Source organism: Protopterus annectens, chromosome 2.part0 (genome assembly GCF_019279795.1).
Source record: "Protopterus annectens isolate FY-2018-M chromosome 2.part0, PAN1.0, whole genome shotgun sequence".
NCBI classification, from domain to species: Eukaryota; Metazoa; Chordata; order Ceratodontiformes; family Protopteridae; genus Protopterus; species Protopterus annectens.
Genome location: NC_056728.1, coordinates 1,761,474,568 through 1,761,496,560, shown reverse-complemented (window position 1 = coordinate 1,761,496,560; position 21,993 = coordinate 1,761,474,568). Strand labels below are relative to the sequence as shown.

Here is a 21,993-nt window from a genome sequence, read left to right as displayed (position 1 = left end):
GCCTTTGACAAGTGAGCTGAGTGTGCTGCTGTCATAATGCAAGAAAAACTGTTGGGACTTTTACTATAAGTACTCTGTAGTTCTGGAACTGCATTCTGCTGCAATTTGAAAAGCAGTCATTACAAACTGAAGTCTGTGAAATTGACCTGAACATGAAATGACAGCAAATCTAAAACTGCATGTTCTTGCTTTACCCCTACCTCAAGTTTAAAGCAAAATATTTTTTTCTTTCATTTGCTCTCGTAAATATATCAAATACTAGTTCCACTGAATTTCTTACAGTCACAGTGTTTATATTTTTCTCTCTCTCTCTCTCTCTATATATATATATATATATATACATATATATACATATATATAGATAGATAGATATAGATATAAAGTATCAAAAGTTTAAACTTTGAGAGACCGGTAAGTAACCAGTTACCCAAAAAGAAACAAAACCTAAACCACACCATCCCTAACCCACTGCGCCCCCCCCCCACACCCCCTAACTAAATATATCAACTCAGATTACACTACAGTTGGAAAAAGGGCAAAGTTTACCATCTCGCACAAGTTACTCACAGTGGGAAAAGTTTCCTTGTTCTGCTGCTTCGATAAAGTGTGATTTTGATATTTTAAGTGTCAATGAACTGAGATTCAATGAAGTGGGATTTTGACAAAGTCAGGTAGACCCATATATATATATATATATATATATATATATATATATATATATATATATATATATATATATGTGTGTGTGTATGTATATATATATATATATATATATATATATAAAATATATATATATATATATATGTGTGTGTGTGTGTGTGTGTGTGTGTGGGTGCGTGTGTGTGTGTGTGTGTGTGTGTGTGTGTGTGTGTGTGTGTGTGTGTGTGTGTGTGTGTGTGTGTGTGTGTGTACATATAAAGCAGTGTCAGTGATGCGATACTCGCCATTGGTGCATGGTGCAGAAAGGTGCTGGTTCTTTTCCCACACCAGACACAGTGATTGCTGACACACCAACTGCCTGCCTGTCTAGTACTGATTTATAAATATTAGGGATTAATCTTTCCACTTATAAACTATGATGATGGCATATATGGTGTATAATTATATTTCTTGCACTGTGATATACTTTTCTAGATTGCTATGAATGGTTGCTTTACTCACTAGAAATTAGGATACAATGCATTGTCTTATGACTTGATTCATGTCTGAAAATAGCTAAGAATGAGCACTACATCTACACCTTTTACAGTTACAACATATAAAGAAATATACAAATAGTAACTTACAATATCAAGGATTTGCTTTTTTTCCTAAAACAATGAACACCACTTAAGCTAACTCTGTTAAAATAGAGAGGAAAAGCCTACCTGTGACCTGAATGACCCAAGTTTGATTAGTGCCTTGGACACCTGTTGGCTCTGGCATAGGAACAGACAGGAATGATTAAGTTTTGCCTGCTTCCCTTCATCAGAGATGGATTAAGTGATGTGATTATAGTGAGAAGGACATTCTCTGCAGCCCTGGTACAGGCCAATGTTTGGAATGGTGGCCAGGCTAGGGCAGCAAGGAGGACTGGGAAGCATTTCTGTTTTGGGGGCAGAGATACTCAGAGACCACAACTAACTACACCCAATGGCCTACACCATGGTATACAACATGTAATCTGGCAGGGCCTTCCCTAACTAAGCAGCAGATTTTATTTGAGCAGCTATGGCAGCTCCCTGACCCTCTCATCGCTTAGGGCACCTGCACTGACATTTAGGTTAGGACTGATGACCCTTACTATGTCATTAAATAAGGCAACACAACAGAAATATGTGGATTTATTTATTTATGTTACATTTGTTTAGTTAGAATGACTAAGGGCTCATGAGTTAGGATGGCTAAGGGCTCAAAAGAAATAATGTGCTGCCACAGACGTAGAAACACCAACCTGCTTCTGCTGTCAGATGGTAATACATAAATACATAGAATAGTCAACATCACTTGCTTTTTCTCTGTATTCAAAACTGTTTAGTGTCATTATTTTTTTCTTATATCAAACACACAATACTTTTAGTTGGAATTTGCCCCCATTGTTTCTTTTGCTGCTGTCTTAGAATTACCTAAAGCATATTACCATCAGAAGGGAAAAAAAATGGTTAACGTGCATTATCACACTTTATTAGTACATCCAGGCATCTGCTGAGTATGACACATCTTGACCTAATCGATCCCTATTTATTTTGTTCATTTCTTAACAAAAATCTATGTAAATTCTTTATTAAATCTATGTCTCAAAATAAATGTCGTGTTCCCCACAGGCAGGTCATCTTAGAGATAGGTCTATAGACTTTCATGGACATGTTTGTATACATGAGCAGCATGCATCCATTAAAGCCTGTGGACAGTGCTCAAATTTTGTAGGAGTCAATGTCATTGAGCTTAAAGATCACCCTTAATTCTCAATGGCATTAGCTCAGGGAAAACAAATTTTATGAGGTGTATTTATAACTGAAGAAGAGACTGAAGATGCTTTCCAATGGGGTGAAAATCCTATATATCGCTTTATAAACTACATATGATGGTGCAAAAAATAAACAATGCAAGTGTGAGAATGCACTTTAAGACTCAAAATGCTCAGATTATATAAATTAATGTATATGTGATCTTTCTATACTGCTAATTAATAGACTTAGAAGGTCAAATATTAAACAGTCTGTGTTTATAGCAGCAATGTTCAACAAATTTGGTAATTTCAATGTGATTCTGGCTAGGTGGTATAAAAGCTGAACTCAAAAAACTCTATGATACTACCACAGATTACTGAACTCAATAAACTCTATGATACTACCATAGATTACTGAACTCAAAAATCTCTATGATACTACCATAGATCAGGATACACAAGCAATAGATACACTATGAGGAATCAGCTGGCTCACATAAGGAAATGGGTTATAAATGTTGTACTGTATAGGAGAATGTGTACATAGAGTCACAATCATGGCTGATGTGTGTAAGGTAGTAACAGAAAACCTTTATTGGCTAATATAAAACAACTGAAATTCATGAACAAAGGTTCTATTAGTTTGGTGGCCGGTGCTGTGACTGTGTGAAAAATGACATTCATTTCAGCTTTGATTTCTGTAGGGAAAAGTTCCTTTCCCTGAGTGTAGCAGCCTTGGAGATGATTATACTAGTTAAAACAAGGAATCCCCTTCATATCAGTAGGAGGAGCATTGCCCCTCCAAAAATTAACAGCATTTGAATTCTGCCACAAAGTTATGTTGACTTCCACACGGGCTGTGAAAAGTAACTTTCAGACTTGTGCCATGAAACCGAGAAAAATCAGTGATACCAAATTGGCTGAAATATGCACCACATAAAGTTTATTTCCATACTGATATATTTCCTGTGTAATAGGATAGAAGTTGACTAACAGTCACTCAACAGACATTTTGATCAGTTACCACATGCTTACTAGTACCCAGATGGAGCACTTATTTTCCTTAGTGTAGTAATAATGTTATCTTACACTTAAAGCCTGCTGCTACCACACCAAGTCATTAATAAAACCTCTCCACTCAGGGGAAGATACAATAAATGGTGATAGTGTGCTTTGGGCATTAACTTCTTCTGTGCATTATGAAAACATTTTTCACAAATAAAATGGCATCATACTTCTGTGTATATTTTACTGCAAAGCAGCACATTTGCCATCACTGCTGGATGATCCATATTCATGTTGTCAGTAAGAATGGTGTACCTACAGCAGCAATACTAGACAGCTGCATCTCTCGGGTAAATAACCCCTTCCATTGCAATAATCAATTTCTTAGTTTCTGCAAATTTCAGCTATGCCCTAAACATAACATTTCTATTTCCCAGAGTGTATTTTCCTCATTACAAAAGGCCTGCATGATCCTAAATATATAAAAAAGCATACTATAACCATTTCTTTCCTTCCCTCTGTGCTATATCTATGCTATTCAGTTTCTTCAGTGCACAGAGTATTAGACGTAGGTGAAATTTCACAATACTTTCTTAAGGACTTTGTCCCCCTGACTCATATCATATTACCAATCAGAGTTTGGTGTTTTTTTAGACAGCAAAAGTTCACATTGCAAGGTATTTGTAGCCCCTCCATCTTAAGGCCTTACTGGGTTATAAACCTATTACATTTCTATGCATTTACAGCTCTTTTACTGTGTAATACCATTTACAGATGGCTTTATTTCTTCCCTTTGAGGATAATAAACCTACTTAGTGTTTGTGAAGTCATTTATCCTTAAATGAGTGTTTAAAGAATGAAAAAATACATCAATGGCAGAAAAATAAATGGAATGAGCATCAGTCCCCAGTTAATTCATCCATATCTTTCAAAAAATATGCTTTAAGCAGCATTTTCTAAGTGAAGAAAAATGGTTTATTTGATTGTGTTTAAATCACAGAGATTATCAAAAATAATCAGTTCTAAATAAAACTACTCTAAATAAATGCAAAGAGTGAGATGAATTATAATCTCATTTTCTGATGACGCTGAATACATAGTGAGAAAAATAATGCTTACTATAAAAGAAAATCAAGTCATTGTGGCCACCTTCATAAAATCATTTGGGATAAGAACAACACACACACACACACACACACACACACACACACACACACACACACACACACACACACACACACACACACACACACACACACACAGACACACACAAACACACCTTCATTGGTGATTATAATCATCGAAACTAAAAAATGTAAAACCAATGATTGTAAATGTAAACAAACACATTGGGACATAAGCTAACTTCAGGGTCACACAACCACGGAGGAAAGTGAAAACTACTCAATTACATTACAGATGACCTCCTAAATGTTGACAATAATATAATTTTTTTTACCACTGACAAGATTTTCCACAAAACTCGGTACTAGAAAAATGCATTCACTGATCAAACTAATGAAACCCATATATACAGTACATATAGACAGAGAGGCAGAGACAGTATCAATTTCTGATCATTTTCCTCCTTTTAAACTTATTAAAAATGAAGAGCTCTCTCCATAATGCAGAAACCTCTGACTATGTTCTTTGTAAGTGGCCCTGTCTATGAAGCCTGGGCGAGCATCATAAGCACAATACTTCTACCATTTTCTTAGTATTTGCTAATTTTGCAAATTTAAAACATTGTAATGCTTCAAAATGCATTTATTCTTAATTCTTTTTATCTGCGTGCAAAAGAAAGAGAAGCTAATACTTACTATATCCCATGTTGGGTCTACTGGCATGCAGGAATCACAGTGAACAAGGGATTCTGTGGATTGTGGAAAGGTATTTGGCACACTGTAGCTGAAACACTGCCCTAGACAAGCTCTATGTAAAGAGAAAAACAAATTAATAGAGTCATAAAAATGCAGTATTTTGTCACAGGAAGAAAAACATTTTAAGAACAAATTGTCTATGTGTGTCAAGGGCTCTGAGACTTGACTACCCACATGTTATTTTGCCAGTACTCCCACTATCTGTTCCTGTCACACTATGTAGAACTACTGCCCTGTTACCTTTTCCTGTGTCTCACATAGTTAAAATTCAATAAAGATACAAGAAGATGAAAACAGTCATTCAAACCTTTGATTTAGAAAGAAATTTAACAAAAAGTGTTTCTTACAGGACTGCATCCCCCCTTTAAACCTCCACATGGGGGAGTTTGCTGTCAACTATGGAGAAAACAGAACCAGCTTGATAAAAGTAAATAAGTACTTCATACACTTATAAATGGCACTGGCAGTGATTGTCTATAAGAGGACAGTAATCAAGGAGTTCAGCTCAGGAAGCTTGACCACTAGCTACCCACATCGATGTTATGTAGTTAACAAGTAATAGAGGACCCCATCTGCTGCTTTAAATACCTAATCCTGTAGTTAATTCTGCAGTAAACATTGCTGTTCTCATTCCAGCCATCGCTGGATGTGAGACTATGATGGAAAAGCCTGGGCAGCTTATCAATACATCCTCTGTCAAAATACTGATCCTGAAATATTTTTTTGAAATGTATTCTAATTGCTGACTTTATTAACATTGCTGGTGCACTGCATTATCATACTCCAAATGACCAAACCCCTCTGTTCCCCCACAATGCTTATATGTTCATACCTGCTTTCTTTTCTCTTTTCCCTTTTCCTAGGTCTGGTTTTAAAGTAGTGTGTGTGTATGGAAGTCTAGAATAGAGGCTTAAGGAAGGGTGCCCTACTAAACCTGGGTAAAATAAATTTATAGAGCTGGGGTGTGGGGGACCACTAGGCTCCCAGAGGCTCTCAAGTTATAATTTTTCCATGAAGTATTTTATGTCTTAATTTTGAAAGGCAATGGCTTGATAGTTATTATTTTTTACTGCTAGCCAAATTCGAATATATAACTCCCATATGTGTGTGTGTGTCCACAAGATAAAATTGGTAATGATTAGGTTTTCACACACACACGCGCGTGCACACACACACACACACACACACACACACACACACACACACACACACACCAATGATAATTTTACACTGATTTTAGTAACTATAATACATTCTGTAACACTGATCCTGCCAAAAACAACACCATGGATTTGTCATTTTTATTCACAAGACAGCTGCTGTGCCAGTTATATGCAGACACATTATTGACTGTTTACATATATGATGTGTGACTCTGGTTAGAAAAAATAGCCACAGCAAAGCATTCCTATTTGCTTCACACAAATGCTTATTAGTCCTGCAAAGCCAGATTAATGACTATGCATCCTGATCAAATAGCAGTAGTTTTAATTATTTTCATCCAAAGACAGTCTAATTTCTTAACATTTATAGGAAATTGTTATACTGCTGTCTATGTATAACACAGACTTCTGATTGTGACAGAAAATAAACAATGATCACAGACACAGAGCAGCCACTGTAAATATTGTAACTTGCTTCACTCAAACATCTTGCTGCAGGAGATTAATGTGTGTTTAATTTCATGAAGTGGCAGCAGCGTTAATGCAATTATAGACAAGTTTTAAACAGTTATACTTTAGATGTCTGATTTTGATTCAAAATAAATGATCACTGTAATGTAGTTCTAATTTGTTTCTCTAAAACAAAGTGCTCCTTCCTGCAAAACTTCTAATAGCCACACTAATGTATTTCAACTTTGTTTCACACAAACACAAAGTAGCCTTGCCAATCATAGCACTACTCATAAGCAGACATAGTACAGTTCCACTTTACAGAATATAGTTAATTATATATTTTTCATTTATTCTCTATTTACATGCTTTATCCTTTGCAAGACTGCAAGATAATGACAACAGGGCAACCTTTTCAAACTTCAAAGCACTCAGATTACTGTTTTTAAATTAATTGCATGCTGAAGCAGCTAGAAAAAAGACAACTTATTGCAATCAGCTTTTTAGTTTTTCCAGCTGTCTGTTTTATGCTTCAATAAAAAGGCATATTTCTGTCTACTAATATTTTTCTTGTAACTGTGTTCACCAAAAAAGGGACAGGGCTCTGGGAAATTGCCCAGTTTACCCCTCATGCTGGCCAAGTTTGTACTTATACATTTTTCTCTAAACATGACACATCTCTCTTTATCTTTTCTCAGAGTGAAATCACATGTCTTCACAAATCATTTTAAACTGTTAATATTTCTACATTCTACATATGAAGTACCCTTAAACCTTTTACAGTTTTTGTTCATAGGTTCTTAGGTGTTTACTAGGCTAAAGACCACAAGGGCATTTTTAAGCCTAGCCATGCATCCCAAATCTCTGACAAATTTACCCTGGTGATTCTGATACCATTGATAAGTGTAAGCAGGGGCTTGGGAGATGAAACATTTACAAGCAGGGGCCTGGGAAATGAACCATTTACAGTTTACCTGTGTCCATTGGAGATGTAGGTACCAAACCAGGCATGAATTTCCTGTTCCTCATCCAATTGTCCAAGTTGTACTTGAATTGGGTTAGGGAGGAACTCTGCTTCACATGGATAGGGAGCCTGTTCCAAAGACAGGGTAGTCTCTGGGATACATACCTGTCTCTCCAGCAGGTCCTATTTATATCACAGGCAAGGTTTAAGTCTTTAGAATGGGTAATTCTGATGCTGTCTGTTTTGTGGATATGCAAGAGGTCCATCAGAATGGGGTCTGACAATGCCTGTATGCCAGCCATAGATCTCCCCTCAAAAGCCTGTAGGAGACAAAATGCAGGGATAGGGCCTTGAGGCAGTCTGCATAGGACATTTTACTTATGCTCTATATTCTTTTAGTGAGGAACCACTGTGGATATTCCATTTGTTGGATATGCCTGGTTAAGTACATACCAAAGGGGGCATTATACTCCATAATAGCTCTGATGAATGTCAAATACTGTGTAACAATGACTTCCTTGGACTTAGATGCCATATCTTTGTTTATAAGTAGCGTAACATAGAATGAGTTCCTCACTACTGTAGACATGTGATGGTCAAAGGCTAGAATACTGTCTATGTATGTCCCTAAGTTCCTGACTGCTGGGTCAACTCTAAGAGCTGTGTTTTCAATATAATTGTTACCCAGGGTGTTTGACTTCCCAAAGGATATTATTATGCATTTCTTGGCATTTAGTTTTAATCCATGGCTCTGACACCAGTTGTTTGTCTGGGCCAGCCCTTCCTGGACATTTGTTTCAGTGTGGGATTCAATGCCAGCTCCTAATTTGCAATCATCTGCAGATTTAGTCAGCAAGAGACCATTGTCATTGGCCTTGACTTCAGAGAAGTAAATGCCAAAAAGAAGAGGTCTAAGAACTGATTCCTGAGGAAGTCCACTTGTGACTGACCTCTTTGTAGAGGTAGATTCCCATGTTCTAACTTTCTGGGTCATGTCTGTGAGACAGTTGGCTATCTACCAGGTGAAATACGGGTTTGTACTTAACTCCTTGAGTTTGTCAACAATGCCCAAGTGGAGCATTGTGTCAAATGTCTTGGCCAGGTCAAGGTAGGCAGAGTGAATCATTTTGCCCTCATCTATTGCTTTGGTGACCTTCTCAAAGAAGTTCACCAGGTTGAGTAGGCATGACTTGCCCTTGATGTAACCAAACTGGATTGTGTCTAGTGTCTGTAGGTCTACTATACCACTATCCTTAATTTCCATGATAATTCTTTCCACGGCTTTACATATAAGACTTATGGGTCTGTAGTTTCCAGGGTCTGTAGATGGCCCACCGTTGTGCAAAGGGATGACTGTTGCTGTTCTCCATTCATAAGGCATGAAGCTTGTTTGGAGGCTACAGTTAAACAGCAATTCCAGATGGCCTGTTAGGCCATGTTTTATGCTATTTAGAAGGCATCCTGGGATATTGTCTGGGCCCATTGATGCAGTGTTTTTGGCCTTAGAGAGAGAATTAAGAACCTGGTCCCTAGTGATAGCAGGGGGAATTATACTTGATGGTATTTTCTGAGGGAAGGTTGAGGGAGAGAGAGGGGTAAAGTTGCATCTGAATTTATCGACCAGTAGGTTTGCTACATCATCTGGTTCAGGATAGGTGGCTCCATTTATAATGAGCTCTGCACAAAATTGTATATTGCCTTTGAGGTTGTGGATATAGCTAAATAATGCCTTGTGGTTATCCTTGGCCTGGGAGGCCAAATTTAACTCAAATTTAGCTTTGGTAGAATTTTTTTGTTTGCTTAGTTTGATGAGAGTGCTTTTATCCTGCTGGGTGCTGCACTTCCTAATTTTTGCCATGATTTTATTTCTTCTATTATACAGCCTATTGATTTTGTGATTCCACCAGAGTGGCTTGTTTTTTGAGTTAGTTCTGTACTTCTTCCTGGTGGCTACAGCTTCCTGTATGCGGCTACTAACACGCTTGTACAGCATTTCTGTGAACAGTTCTGCATAGCAGCAGTGCTCTCAGGATTTATGTGTGCTTGAAATTTTGCCAGGTTATCACTTAATAGCAGGAGGTTAGCCTTAGAGTAGTTCTTGAATATTCCAAGTTTAGCTGGGACTCAGGTTTTATTTTTACTTCAAAAGAGACCGATTTGTGGTCTGACCTTACCAGGGAGGACATTACAGTAGGGGGGTGTGCAGCATATTAGCGAGGACCAGATCCAGTAGGGTTGTACCACTGGTTTGTGTTTACAAAATCCTGGAATCTTTGTGCCTGTACATTTGGTGTTGTGTAAGAATCCCAGTTAATAGTGGGGTAATTAAAGTCACCCATGCTTGAAAGGAAATGGTATTGGATTTTGCCTATGATAATTTGAACACAGAGTAGCTCAAGTGCATTGTCATGTTTGACCAGTGTTGAGGTATATTTATTTTTGATGTAAATCAAGACTCCTCCACCTTTTGTCCCTGTCTGTGTAGTAGCTGGTCTAAATGTGTGGAAGGCATTATAACCTTGCACTGTTAGTGTGCTGTCTGCGGCTTTAAACCATGTCTCAGTAACCACACTGATGTCAGTGTTCTGTAGGGAGAAGAAAGCTTCTAGAGTGTGGAGTTTTTTGTTTGGCCTTCTAGCATTGAGCAGTAACACCTTTTCTTTTTCTTTGTTTGATCCTCGCATCTATACCATTACCTCACTGAACTAACTTCTTCTGCAATAATCTCATCACTACTTTCTCCTGTTTCCAAAACTGTATAACTATTCTGATTCAGTATGTCTTCACTCATGATTTCAAACTATATTATTGTTGTACACAACCATGATTTATATCACACTTCAGAATATCACAATCGTAGCTGAAGGTTCCTCTTTATCCATCAAGTTGTCCAACACTTTATCAGCTGTCCGGCTACAAAGTCATTACTTGCCTTACTGCTGCATTTCTAACATGTAAACTAGTATTTTCAAACTCATTAACTCTACCAGTCACCCTCACAGAATGTATCTCTGCACAGCACCCTTCATCTACCACTTTGGTGTACTGACAATACACTTTTACTTCTTGAAAAGAGAAGGGGACCTTCCCAAGTACACTTGTCAAATTTTCCCTAATCAGTATGAGCACCACTTCAGTTTTCCAAAATGTCTGATGGCCTGGTGGAATTACCCGGTCAATAAACATAAAAAAATAATAAATGTTAGGTGCTGGCCTTGTGGATTTGCTTAATAATCTGTATTTGCGTCACACACACTGTCACAAACCATGCATTAATATTGCACTGATGTTTTGTGACTGCATATACTTAGTCCTTTCCCCATATTTTGAGCAGGGTTTCTCCATATAACCAAGAAGTTTCAAATGTGAACATGACTAAATCACACAGCTGATAAGACATACTTAGGTGTGCTACAATAACTAACACTTGGCAGAGTTTGGCAATAATGTGGAATACAGAACTAAGCAAGGTTTGTATGGGATCAGACCCCTAAATGTCAGCATTATGACCACAGTAACATCCTGAAGCTGTGGGAGACAAATGGTGGAAACATGCATTGGGCAGTCACCACACAAGTAAATCTGTACATGCAGCAGACAGTACTCGTGTCTGTAGTCACGCTGTTGCACATGTTTGCCCCTGGCAATATTGTGTCATCCATTCATACTTAACATATCATGCCCTCCATGGCACTGACATTGTGAACTGCTACTCTGTGGACAGAGGCACCATGCAGTAGCTAGTCAAGATGTGGTGCCCTCATATGCAGGCCCATGGGATTCTGGAAATAGTTATCCATATGGATACCAAGATCCATGTGGCTTTGAGAATACTAGCTACAGAAACCTTTCAGCAACCAGCTGGGAACACAGTGGCTGTATCCCAAGCATCTGCCTTTTAGACACTCCCAGTAGTTCCTTGATGTCATGTTATAGCATGTGGGGGAGCATATGTGTTTTCTGTGTACCACAGAGGAGACAGCCAACACCATGCAGACTTTTTAATGACATAGCCTGGTTCTCTGAGGTACTGGGGCTATAGTCTGCATCCACATTACAATAAAGCTCCTACTTGGGGAGCAGGGAAGAATTTATATCAACCATAAGAGGGTTCTGATTACCAACTGCAAATTGGTCTGCAAAGCACAGCATATAATATACTACAGGCCACCAAGACAGCACTCATGACTCCCACATATGGTACATATGAGATGTGTATCAGTGGTTTGTGTGGGGTGGTTTTACCCAGGAACATCTTCTTGATGAGGCTGGGTATGCCCTGGAGCCATGGTTAGTTACACATATCAGAAATCCCCAGACCATGCCAAAGAATGCCTATAACTATTCTCTGTCACAGACACATGCCATCTTTAAATGTGTCCATGGCCTGCTAAAGATCTGCTTCCACTGTCTGGCTGTACCTGGGGGTGCCCTGGAATATGACCCTGTGAAATGCAGTAATATATTTTCAGTATGTGCAGTGTTGCATTATTATATGAAAGTAGTTACAGCAGACAGACCCATTCAGAGGAGGAGAAAGTCTCAAACTCAACAGTGGTGGAGGTGCCTAATGAGGAGTTAGTGGGGGAAGCAGATGGAGGTGAATGCAATATGCCATGGGACTGGCTAAGAGGTATCATATGGTTCATAACTGTAGGCCGGAATAAACTACTATTATGTATGATGACAGAGACAGCTCCAACACTAGGTGACACAGGCAGTCACCTAAGGCATGCTGACTGGGAGGGGTCCCAGCTGGCTGGGAGGGGCCTACTGCTCAGGGGGCTGCCACAACATTTACCTTTTAATTAAAAAACTAACTAAATAAATTGCATGCCTAAGAAATCCCTCTGTGTCAGTGCATGGAAATGTATTTACCTTCCTGCATGCTTCGAAGTGCACACCTACTGTTGCATTCTTTTCCACATCAATGTGCAGAATTTAAACAAACAAGACATTCCTGCTGCCTGCTTCTTCTGTCTGTGGAATAAAGCACAGAAACAAATGTTCCATTGGTAAGCTGTGTGTTCCCGCTGCCTGCAAGGACAAAATCAACGTGTGTGTGTGTGTGTGTGTGTGTGTGTGTGTGTGTGTGTGTGTGTGTGTGTGTGTGTGTGCATACACATGTGCGCATGCAAGAGAAAAATTCTCTAGTTAGGGAGGGCAGGTTAGTTAATTAGCTCAGGCTCAAACCCTGTACCTTTGTGACATCCTCTATACCTACTACCAGACTACTCAAAAATATGACTTTCAGTGCATTTTCAAGGAATTGAGTTTCAGTGCATTTTCAGGGAATTGTGAGTTTCAGTGCATTTTCAAGGAACCCTGAGCTTCAAGGGAAAAGAAGTTTACTCCTGCTCATGCTAAGTCTGGTTTCAATGGTTGTCACTACTTGTACTACAGACTTTGAAGATAGTGCCAGTAGCACAACAGGTAGCATCCTTGCCCTTGATGTAGAAAACTGTGGATTCTACTCCCACACCATGTAGATGGATTGTTGATACTGTGTTGTGCTTTAAATGTGGGGGGTGGGGGTGTTGCACTCCTGAGTGAGTCTTCCTTCAGTTGAGCTGCCTATTAACTATGGGCCTGCTGTCAGTTTGCCATCCATTCCCTATTGCAATATTACCAGTTTACCACTTTTTTAATGTAACATAGGCAATTTATTCTTCAAGGGCAGCAGGTACTGAATTTGTAGATGAAACACTGAAATATAAAGTTGTTTGATAGCAGCAACCTGTTCATTAGTTACAAATCTCTTTAATGTGGAATTATTCAGATGACTTTTACTTCTCCAGCGATTGTACATATTGAGTGATATTGGTGGATTGTAATGACAGAAGTATTATGATTGAAATGTTCTGAAATAGACAGCATTGTCAGTAGTGGTTCATATGTTTTGTTTCATTGCTTTCTTGAAAAAATGTTCAAAACTAGAAATTTAAAATACACTCTTAACAAGTGGTGCTGTATGATACAAGGAATATAATTTAATACAATTAGGAAGGTGAATCAAAAAACACATGCATGTATACATGGTCCTTAAAAAGTGTGCAAGGGTTTGAAAATAGCCCAAAGGTAAACTTTATCTTCCACTGACCACATGTATTTTCTTTGAATGTGGGTTTCAATGTCATTTCAATGAATGTGAGTTTTAAGGGCAAAAGCGTTTGCTTTTCATGCTGTCTGTTTTCACTGTGAAACTGTTTTGTTTTGCTTGGCAAATGTCTATCAGTATTTGTGCTATAAAATTTGAAATAAAAGTTTTAAATTAAATCAAATATCTATAATTGTTGTAGAAGTAAAGAAGAAAACAGTATGCCCACTGACAGGTTTGAACAGTGTTTATGATAACTGGGGAGAAATAGCCATGTAATGGGACACTGGATTGGCTGTGGGAGGGGGTACTGTTGCCCAGGGGGGCTGGTGTGTGTGTATATGCAGACTCCTATCCATTACCATGTCTAGGGCCCCATGTGACCATAAGTTATAAGTTTCATAAGATTCATAAGTTAGTAGTAGGCTAACTGCCCTTGCGAGCCATTTTAAGCCTAGCCAATTATCCTTTGTGAGATTCAAACCCTGTACCTTGTGTTTGGAAGGCAAACACCTTATCCATTAGGCCATCCTCCCAACCCTATCTATGCATGATGGGGGTGCCATAGTCTAGTCCAATTATCACACCGCTTATTCATTCAATAACTAATATAAATATACAAGTAATTCAATTACATTTTGATCACTAAATATTTAATTTCATTTTTTGCTCCTTTCTAAGTATACTAAATCCTACCTATAGACTTCAGTAACACCCTTCTTACCACAATTTCTTTGTTGCATAGTATTGGTGCTACAGTTCCTAGAATAAGACAAGGTTATATTTAGATTCTGCTATGGAAGGTTGACTAGCAAAACCTCAGACATCAAAAACTTCAAACATCAATGCTCAAAATACAGAAAGGTAGAAAGTAAACCGTAAATGTTTTTGCAGGTGCTAAGCCCCCATATGCCACACCAATGTGGAGTGCAAGCCCCTACCCCAAACTTACACGTACAAACTCCATGGTCAGCCCAGCATGAAGAAGGGAGAAATCTCCTCAAATAAGGGAATCACAGCTCACAGACACTTAGAAATTGCACTGGCAGTGATTTCATATGGAGAAGAGTGACTGGCAGTTTGTCCTTGGTGTCTTCTGCTTGTGTCAATCGATTCTCAAGAATAATCCCTAAATTTACTACAGCATAATGTAGTTGCCTCACAGTAAGACGCTGTCTGGTTCGATTCTCAGCTAGAGTGTCTTCTGCGTGGAGACATGCATGAATGGGCGTACCTTCGTTGAAGGTTGTGCGTCAGGGCCCGTAACTCGTCATGTAAAAATCAACTACCAATCATTAGCGGACCGGAGTTCCGCTGTGGTGACAGTAAGACGCTGTCTGGTTCGATTCTCAGCTAGAGTGTCTTCTGCGTGGAGACATGCATGAATGGGCGTACCTTCGTTGAAGGTTGTGCGTCAGGGCCCGTAACTCGTCATGTAAAAATCAACTACCAATCATTAGCGGACCGGAGTTCCGCTGTGGTGACCCCTAACCGGGAAAAGCTGAAAGATACAACAACATAATGTAGTATTTAATTTCTGTGCACTGTAGTCATTATTTGCAAGATGCATATATGTGTGTTAATTGTAGAGGGGCAAGCCCAATTGTGCCCTCACATCCCCTTCTAATTATATATGCTAACTCTGAGATTCCACAATCCCTGGGAAAGGGACCAAAGTGTGTCAGTGAAACAGATGTCAACATTTGGTAGTTACGCTTATTTTCAATGCTCCCACGCATGCAAACAGGCACACACACACACACGCGCACGTGCATGTGTCTGTATATATATATATATATATATATATATATATATATATATATATATATATACACACACACACATAGATATCTATATGTATATATATATATATATATATATATATATATATATATATATATATATCTATATTGAGAGAGAGATAGAGATATATATAGATAGATATATGTATACATACAAATATACATATATATTTATATATATATATATATATATATATATATATATATATATATATATATATATATATATATATATATATATACATGGGTCTACTTCAAATAAATAAAAGACCTCTTACCCGAAGACGAATTTACTGAGATGACAACACCGAAACATTACATTACGGAACAACCACATTACCGAAGATGTTTACAGGGTTAGTATGCTCTTGGCCAACATGGGTAAATTTGCCCTTTTTCCCAATGTAGTGCGATCCTGGAGTTGATATATTTAGCTAGGAGGGTGTGGGAAACTGTGTGGGAGCATAGCCTTCCACCTGGGTGGGTTTGACATGCTGTGGTGTGTGTTTCCGCTGTTTGTTGGCCATGTGAATACTTACCCTGTAAACAGCTTTTGTAATGTGATCATTCAGTAATGTAATGTTTCAGTGTTGTTGTCTTTGTGATTTATATATATATATATATATATATATATATTTACAGAATCATAGAAGAATACTAGGCTAACAACCCTAAAGGGCTTTTACAAGCTTAGCCATGCTTCCAAGAAATATTAGAAAGGTATTGGTCCCTTAGCTTTTGTGGGAGTATGATCGAACTGAAAGCGAAAAAATGAAGGCAACAACCTTCCAAGTTTATTGTAGTTAAAAATAAATGCACAGCAAATCCATGCCAATAAATATGTTTATTGGCGTGGATTTGCTGTGCATTTATTTTTAACTACAATAAACTTGGAAGGTTGTTGCCTTCATTTTTTCGCTTTCAGTTCGATTATTTTCTTGGTACGTGGAGTTTGGAACTCCAATATCGTTTTTGGTTGGTGTTTTGTGGGAGTATATATACTTAGATATGAGTGATGAGCATTTACAAGCTTCCTGCCTCCGCTATATACAGTGGTGCTAGACCTAGAGTAAATTTACAATTCGCCATCCACTGATTTACAATTCGCCATCCACTGAGCCAAGTATTGCATGAATAAATGAAGGGAAGAAGTTGCTTTGCATGAATGGGAAGCCCAAGTGGTAACCTCTGAAACACAAACTTGTCCCTCCAGTATGTCTTATTTATGTTGCGGGTGAGGTTTAAATCCCTGAATCTAGTGTGTTCTTGGCCTTGGGGAATGCCTTGGAGACCTTATTCCCTAGTGATCGTAAGGGAAGTTATGACTGTATGTAGTTCCTGAGGTGTGCCTGGGGTGAGGGGGTGTTGTTCAATATATTTCCTATGTCCTCCGGCTCTGTACGGGTGGCACCTTTTACAAATAATTTGGTACACTGTTGTGTACTGTCTTTGAGGTTGCAGACATAGATAAAGAAAGTTTTGTGATTTTTACCTCAAATTTGGCTTTGGCAGACTTGATAAGCCTCCTTGAGTTGCTTGTTTAGATTGATGAGGGAGTTTTTACCTTTTCAGTCATTGCACCTCCTTTTTTCTTGTCATGATTTTCTTTCTTTTGTTGTACAACCTATTTATGTTTGGATTCCACCAAGATGGCTTATTTTTTTAGTTAGTTCTGTGCTTGTTGCAGGTGGATACAGCTGTTAATATGATTATACAGAGTTTCCGTAAACAATTCCACATAGGCAGTGGTGTTACCAGGGTCTGGGGTGGGCTTAAAGTGTCATTTAATAGCAGAAGATTTGCCTTAGAATAATTCCTAAAAGTGCCAGTGTTAGCTGGGGTCCTGAGATTTATTTTTATTTCAAAACAGACAGCTTTATGGTCGGATCTGACCAGTGAGGATAATACACTTGGGATGGTGCAACATTTGTTCATGTTTGTGAGAACCAGGTTAAGAATATTTGAGCCCCTAGTGGGTGTATGTCCTAGCTTAGTCCAGTATATTTGTATTTACAAAGTCCAGGAATCTCAGGGCATGCACATAAGGGATTGTGTGTGAATTCTGATCTATAGTGGGGTAGTTAAAGTTGCCCATAAATATGGGGTTGGGATGAATAGAGAGTGTCTCCAGTGCACTTATGCATTATGGATTTCCTGGATCATGAATGGGGCCTGTAGCTTGCAAGTACATGATATGTGAATTTGCCTATGGTAATTTGGATGCAGGGAATCTCAAGCACATTGTTCTGATTTACCAGCATTGAGGTGTGTAGTTTTTTGATATAAACTGAGACACCTCCTCCTTTTGTCCCTTCCTCTGTAGTACGTGGTCTGAATGTGTGGAAGGCACTGTAGACTTGCACTGCTAGGATGCTCTTCGCAACTTTAAAACAAGTCTCAGTAACCACAATAATGTCTGCATTCTCAATGGTGAGGAAAGCCTGCAGATGGTGGAGTTTCTGTTTTAGACTCCATGCATTGAGCAATAGCAACTTGCATGCTCTTGTGTTGGTTTAGTTATGTTGGGAGGTTTATCAGACTGGCAATGCCTAAAAAGGTACTATGGGGAAGGACAAGGTTTTAGCCAATATAAGAAAGCCTAAAGGGGACAGGTGCAAACCCTCCCTGGCAAAGTAGCATGGCCTGTCTACCCTATCCTTCCAGGCTAACTAAGATTGTACCCCATTTGAATGACACCAAAAACAGAGCAATTGTTAAAGTCGCTTATCTTCTGTTTATATTGTGGCATCATCCTTAGAGAAAGTCGAATGCTACTTAATGCTAGGCTCATACTGACCTGTGACACATGGTGTGAGAGCTCTATCATGTCTCTTTTCATACAGTCCAGGGAGGTACAGCTCAGATTGTTTACACCTGCATGGACTATGACTGAGTCATACTGCTACATTATGGTTCAGTTACCTGAGTGCATGTATGATCTGTTGGTTTCTGGCCCCTGACTGGCAACTGACCGTGACTCTCTCCTTACAAAGACTGGTGATTGGGTCAACTGTGTGTCTCTCAATGGAGCCCCTTATGACCAAACTATCGGGCTAAGTGGTTATTAGCCTTATGGGCTTAGTTGTAGAAATGTCATGAGATGTGGCTCTATGTGCCATGGTGGGTGATGTTTTGGTAGAGTGCATTTGTAGTTACTGAGTATGTTTACTGTAAGTGCAACAGCTGGGAGCTTTCTGCATTTAGGAAGACTACATTTAAGAACCTGGGTGGGTCTATCCATCTGGTTCAAAGTATGTGTGGTGGGTGTAGTATGTGTGTTTTTGACAATCTGTTTGAAAACCAAACAGGTTGATATTATAAGTGACATTGTGTAACTACCACTCACATATACCATATCAGATTGTTTAAGAATGATGCGGTTGTCAGTAAACATGAGACAATTGGTGAATTGTCACAGGTTGCCCATAGCCACCAAACTGGCTGCAGGGAAAGTATGAAAAGTGCATAGCCATAACATAGCTTGATCTAGAGAAAGAATCAAGCTTATAGTCCTTTGTAAAAGTATGTACAGAGGACCACGTGGCAGCTTCTAGAATATTTCTAGAATAGAACCTTTTCAAAAAAGCCAAAAATGAACTCAAGGCCCTTGTAAAGTGGGCCTTGACCCTGCCTGAATAGATTTGACATGGTCAGTATAACAAAAGGTAATAGACTTATTAAACCATTTGGAAATAATTCTGTTTTGACACAAATTGTTCCTTCTTCTTAACTTCATAACAAATAAACTATTGATCTAAAGATCTGAAAATTTTAGTTCTGTTAAGATAGAACCTAAGTTGTCTGTGGGCATCCAAGGTATGCCCACATATCCTTTCTCCCTCATTTTTAGGTTCAGGAAACAAAATGGGGAGAAGGATAGTCTGGCTTATAGTAAAATCAGATACCACTTTAGACATAATCCCTATGGTAAATGAGGCAAGGTTGACTTATATACAACTCAGATACTCTTCTTGCAGAGGTCAGAGCAATCATTTAAAAAGTTTTCCATGTTAAGAATCTCAAGTCAGCCATAACAGTTTGTTCAAATGGAGCAAGTGTTAGCTTCTCCAACACAAAATTAAGATCCCCATGGAGGGGCCACCAGTTAAGTTGGAGAGTTCTTATGTAAAACCCCTTTTAAGAACATTACAACTTGAGACTTCCTTGAAAGAGGAGGCTCCATGAGCAGACATGCTGAAGTGACCAAATAAATGAACCTTGACAGAGGAATAAGAAAAGCCGTAGGATGATAACTCACACAAATATTGTAAAACCAGAGAACAACTATCCCTGAATGGGTGCAGGTTATGTTATTGCCATCAAGTAGAAAACTCTTCCATTTGTAATATATGATTTTCTAGTAGCAGGCTTTCTTGTCTCCCATTAGTACCTGCTACACATCCTCAGAAAACAAATGCCTAAAAAGAATTAAGACCCTATCATCTAGGCAGATGACTGAAGATGACTGATGTCGGAATGTATCAAACATCCCTGTTCTTGTGTCAGTAGATCCATTCTGTGAGGAAACTTGTGGTAATTGTCCTTGGCTACTTCCAAAAGAAAGGAGAACCAGAAGGGAGTCACCACAATGATCTTGGGGGATTCCTTCTCAATCTTCAGAAGTACCCTAGATATTAGTGGAAAGGATGGAAAGGCATACAGGAATATTCCTTTTCAAAGAAAAGAAAAGGCCCCTGTCTTCCAGGCCTTAATGCATGGAGTCCTAGAACAGAGTTTTGCTAGTTGACTACCAGAGAGGAGACAAAGAGGTCTGCTTGAGGAACTCCCCACAGATGGATTAAATCTTGGAAGACCCCCTGATCTAGTTTCCATTCGTGAGGGTCTGCTCTTGTCCTGCTGATCTTGAATGCCACACAGTTTTGATTTAATAGAATGTAGGATGCCTGTTGAGTGAAAATGTGCTGTGAAGCCATATCCCAAGCTAACATGGTTAGTCTGCAAAAGGGATACAACCTGGTTCCCCTTTGCATGTCAATGTTCCACATGACTGTGGTATTGTCTGTGACCACTTGAAGAGGTCCCAGGGACCAAAGATGGTTCAGAGAGACTTGATCACAGCAAGCATCCCCTTGATATTTATGTGCTCACATCTTTCCTTGGTTTCCCATACCACATGCACTTTTATTCCACCTGAAACTGCTCCCCAAGCAAAGTCCAAAGCATCTGTGGTGACTGATTGTTTTGGAGCAGGGAGGGAGAAGGGGAAACCTGGATTTAAGGATATCTGCTGTCTCCACCAAAAGACTTCCCTTCTGACACACCTCATTACTGGGATTTAAAAAGATAAACAGTATTGGTGCTCAGACCAAAGAGATTTCAGATACCACTGTATCTTTCTCATGTGGAGTCTTGCCAGGGGTATCATGAGAATCATAGATGCCATGAGACCCAAAATCCTGAGATATTCCCTCGCAGTGACTGAAATCTCAGTGGAAAACCTTAGAAATAGAACAAAAGGGTAATAAAAGAAAGTCATATGTAACAAAAGATCATGTGTTGTTAAATAAAGCCATATTGGAGAACTGTAAAAAGGGGAATAATCTAAGTATGACATGGAGAGACTACAAAAATCATTTGACAGTATCCTACATTCATGGATAAAAGAGTGCTTAAAAATGTATAAGGTACACCCTACACTGATCAATTACCAGTGACCATGAAACAGTGGCAGGCCACATTGCAGTTGACAAAGGACAATATTCCAGGGATAAAAATTCAAAGGGGAATATTCCAGGGTGGCTGTCATAGCTGCTCATTTGTCTTGCCCTTAACTGATTAAGTTGTCTTCTTCACAGATTAGGTCACGGCTACAATTTGGCTCCCAGAAAACAACAATGTGTAAAGACTTCTCATCTTCTTTTTGTAGATGATTTAAAACTGTACAGTTCATCAGATGAGGAACTGAAAGTAGAACTGCAAGTGGTAAAAACATTTTCAGATGATATAAGAATGCCATTAGATCTTGATAAATGTGCAAAATCAACCTTTAAAGCAGGAAAGCTGCAGCACCAAGAAAACATCAGTTTGGGACAGGAATGTGATATAAAAGAACTTGAGCAGGGGGGAGTATATAAATATTTGGGAACTGATGAAGGATCAACAATGAAACATGAACAAATGTGAATAAAACTCGGTAAGGGATATTTTAGAAGACTAAAATTAATATTGAAAACAGCATTGACA

The 21,993-nt window shown here is 38.7% G+C and overlaps 1 protein-coding gene across 2 annotated transcripts in view; it reads right to left on the bottom strand.

Annotated features, from left to right (window-relative positions):
* The window catches only part of LOC122793613 (neuroblastoma suppressor of tumorigenicity 1), a 359,029-nt gene that overhangs the window by 40,961 nt on the left and 296,075 nt on the right, over positions 1 to 21,993 (bottom strand). For both annotated transcript variants that reach the window (XM_044061792.1, XM_044061791.1), the window contains exon 4: positions 5,254 to 5,365. In XM_044061792.1, coding sequence (XP_043917727.1) covers positions 5,254 to 5,365 — 112 coding nt within the window. The remainder of the gene's footprint in view (positions 1 to 5,253; positions 5,366 to 21,993) is intronic.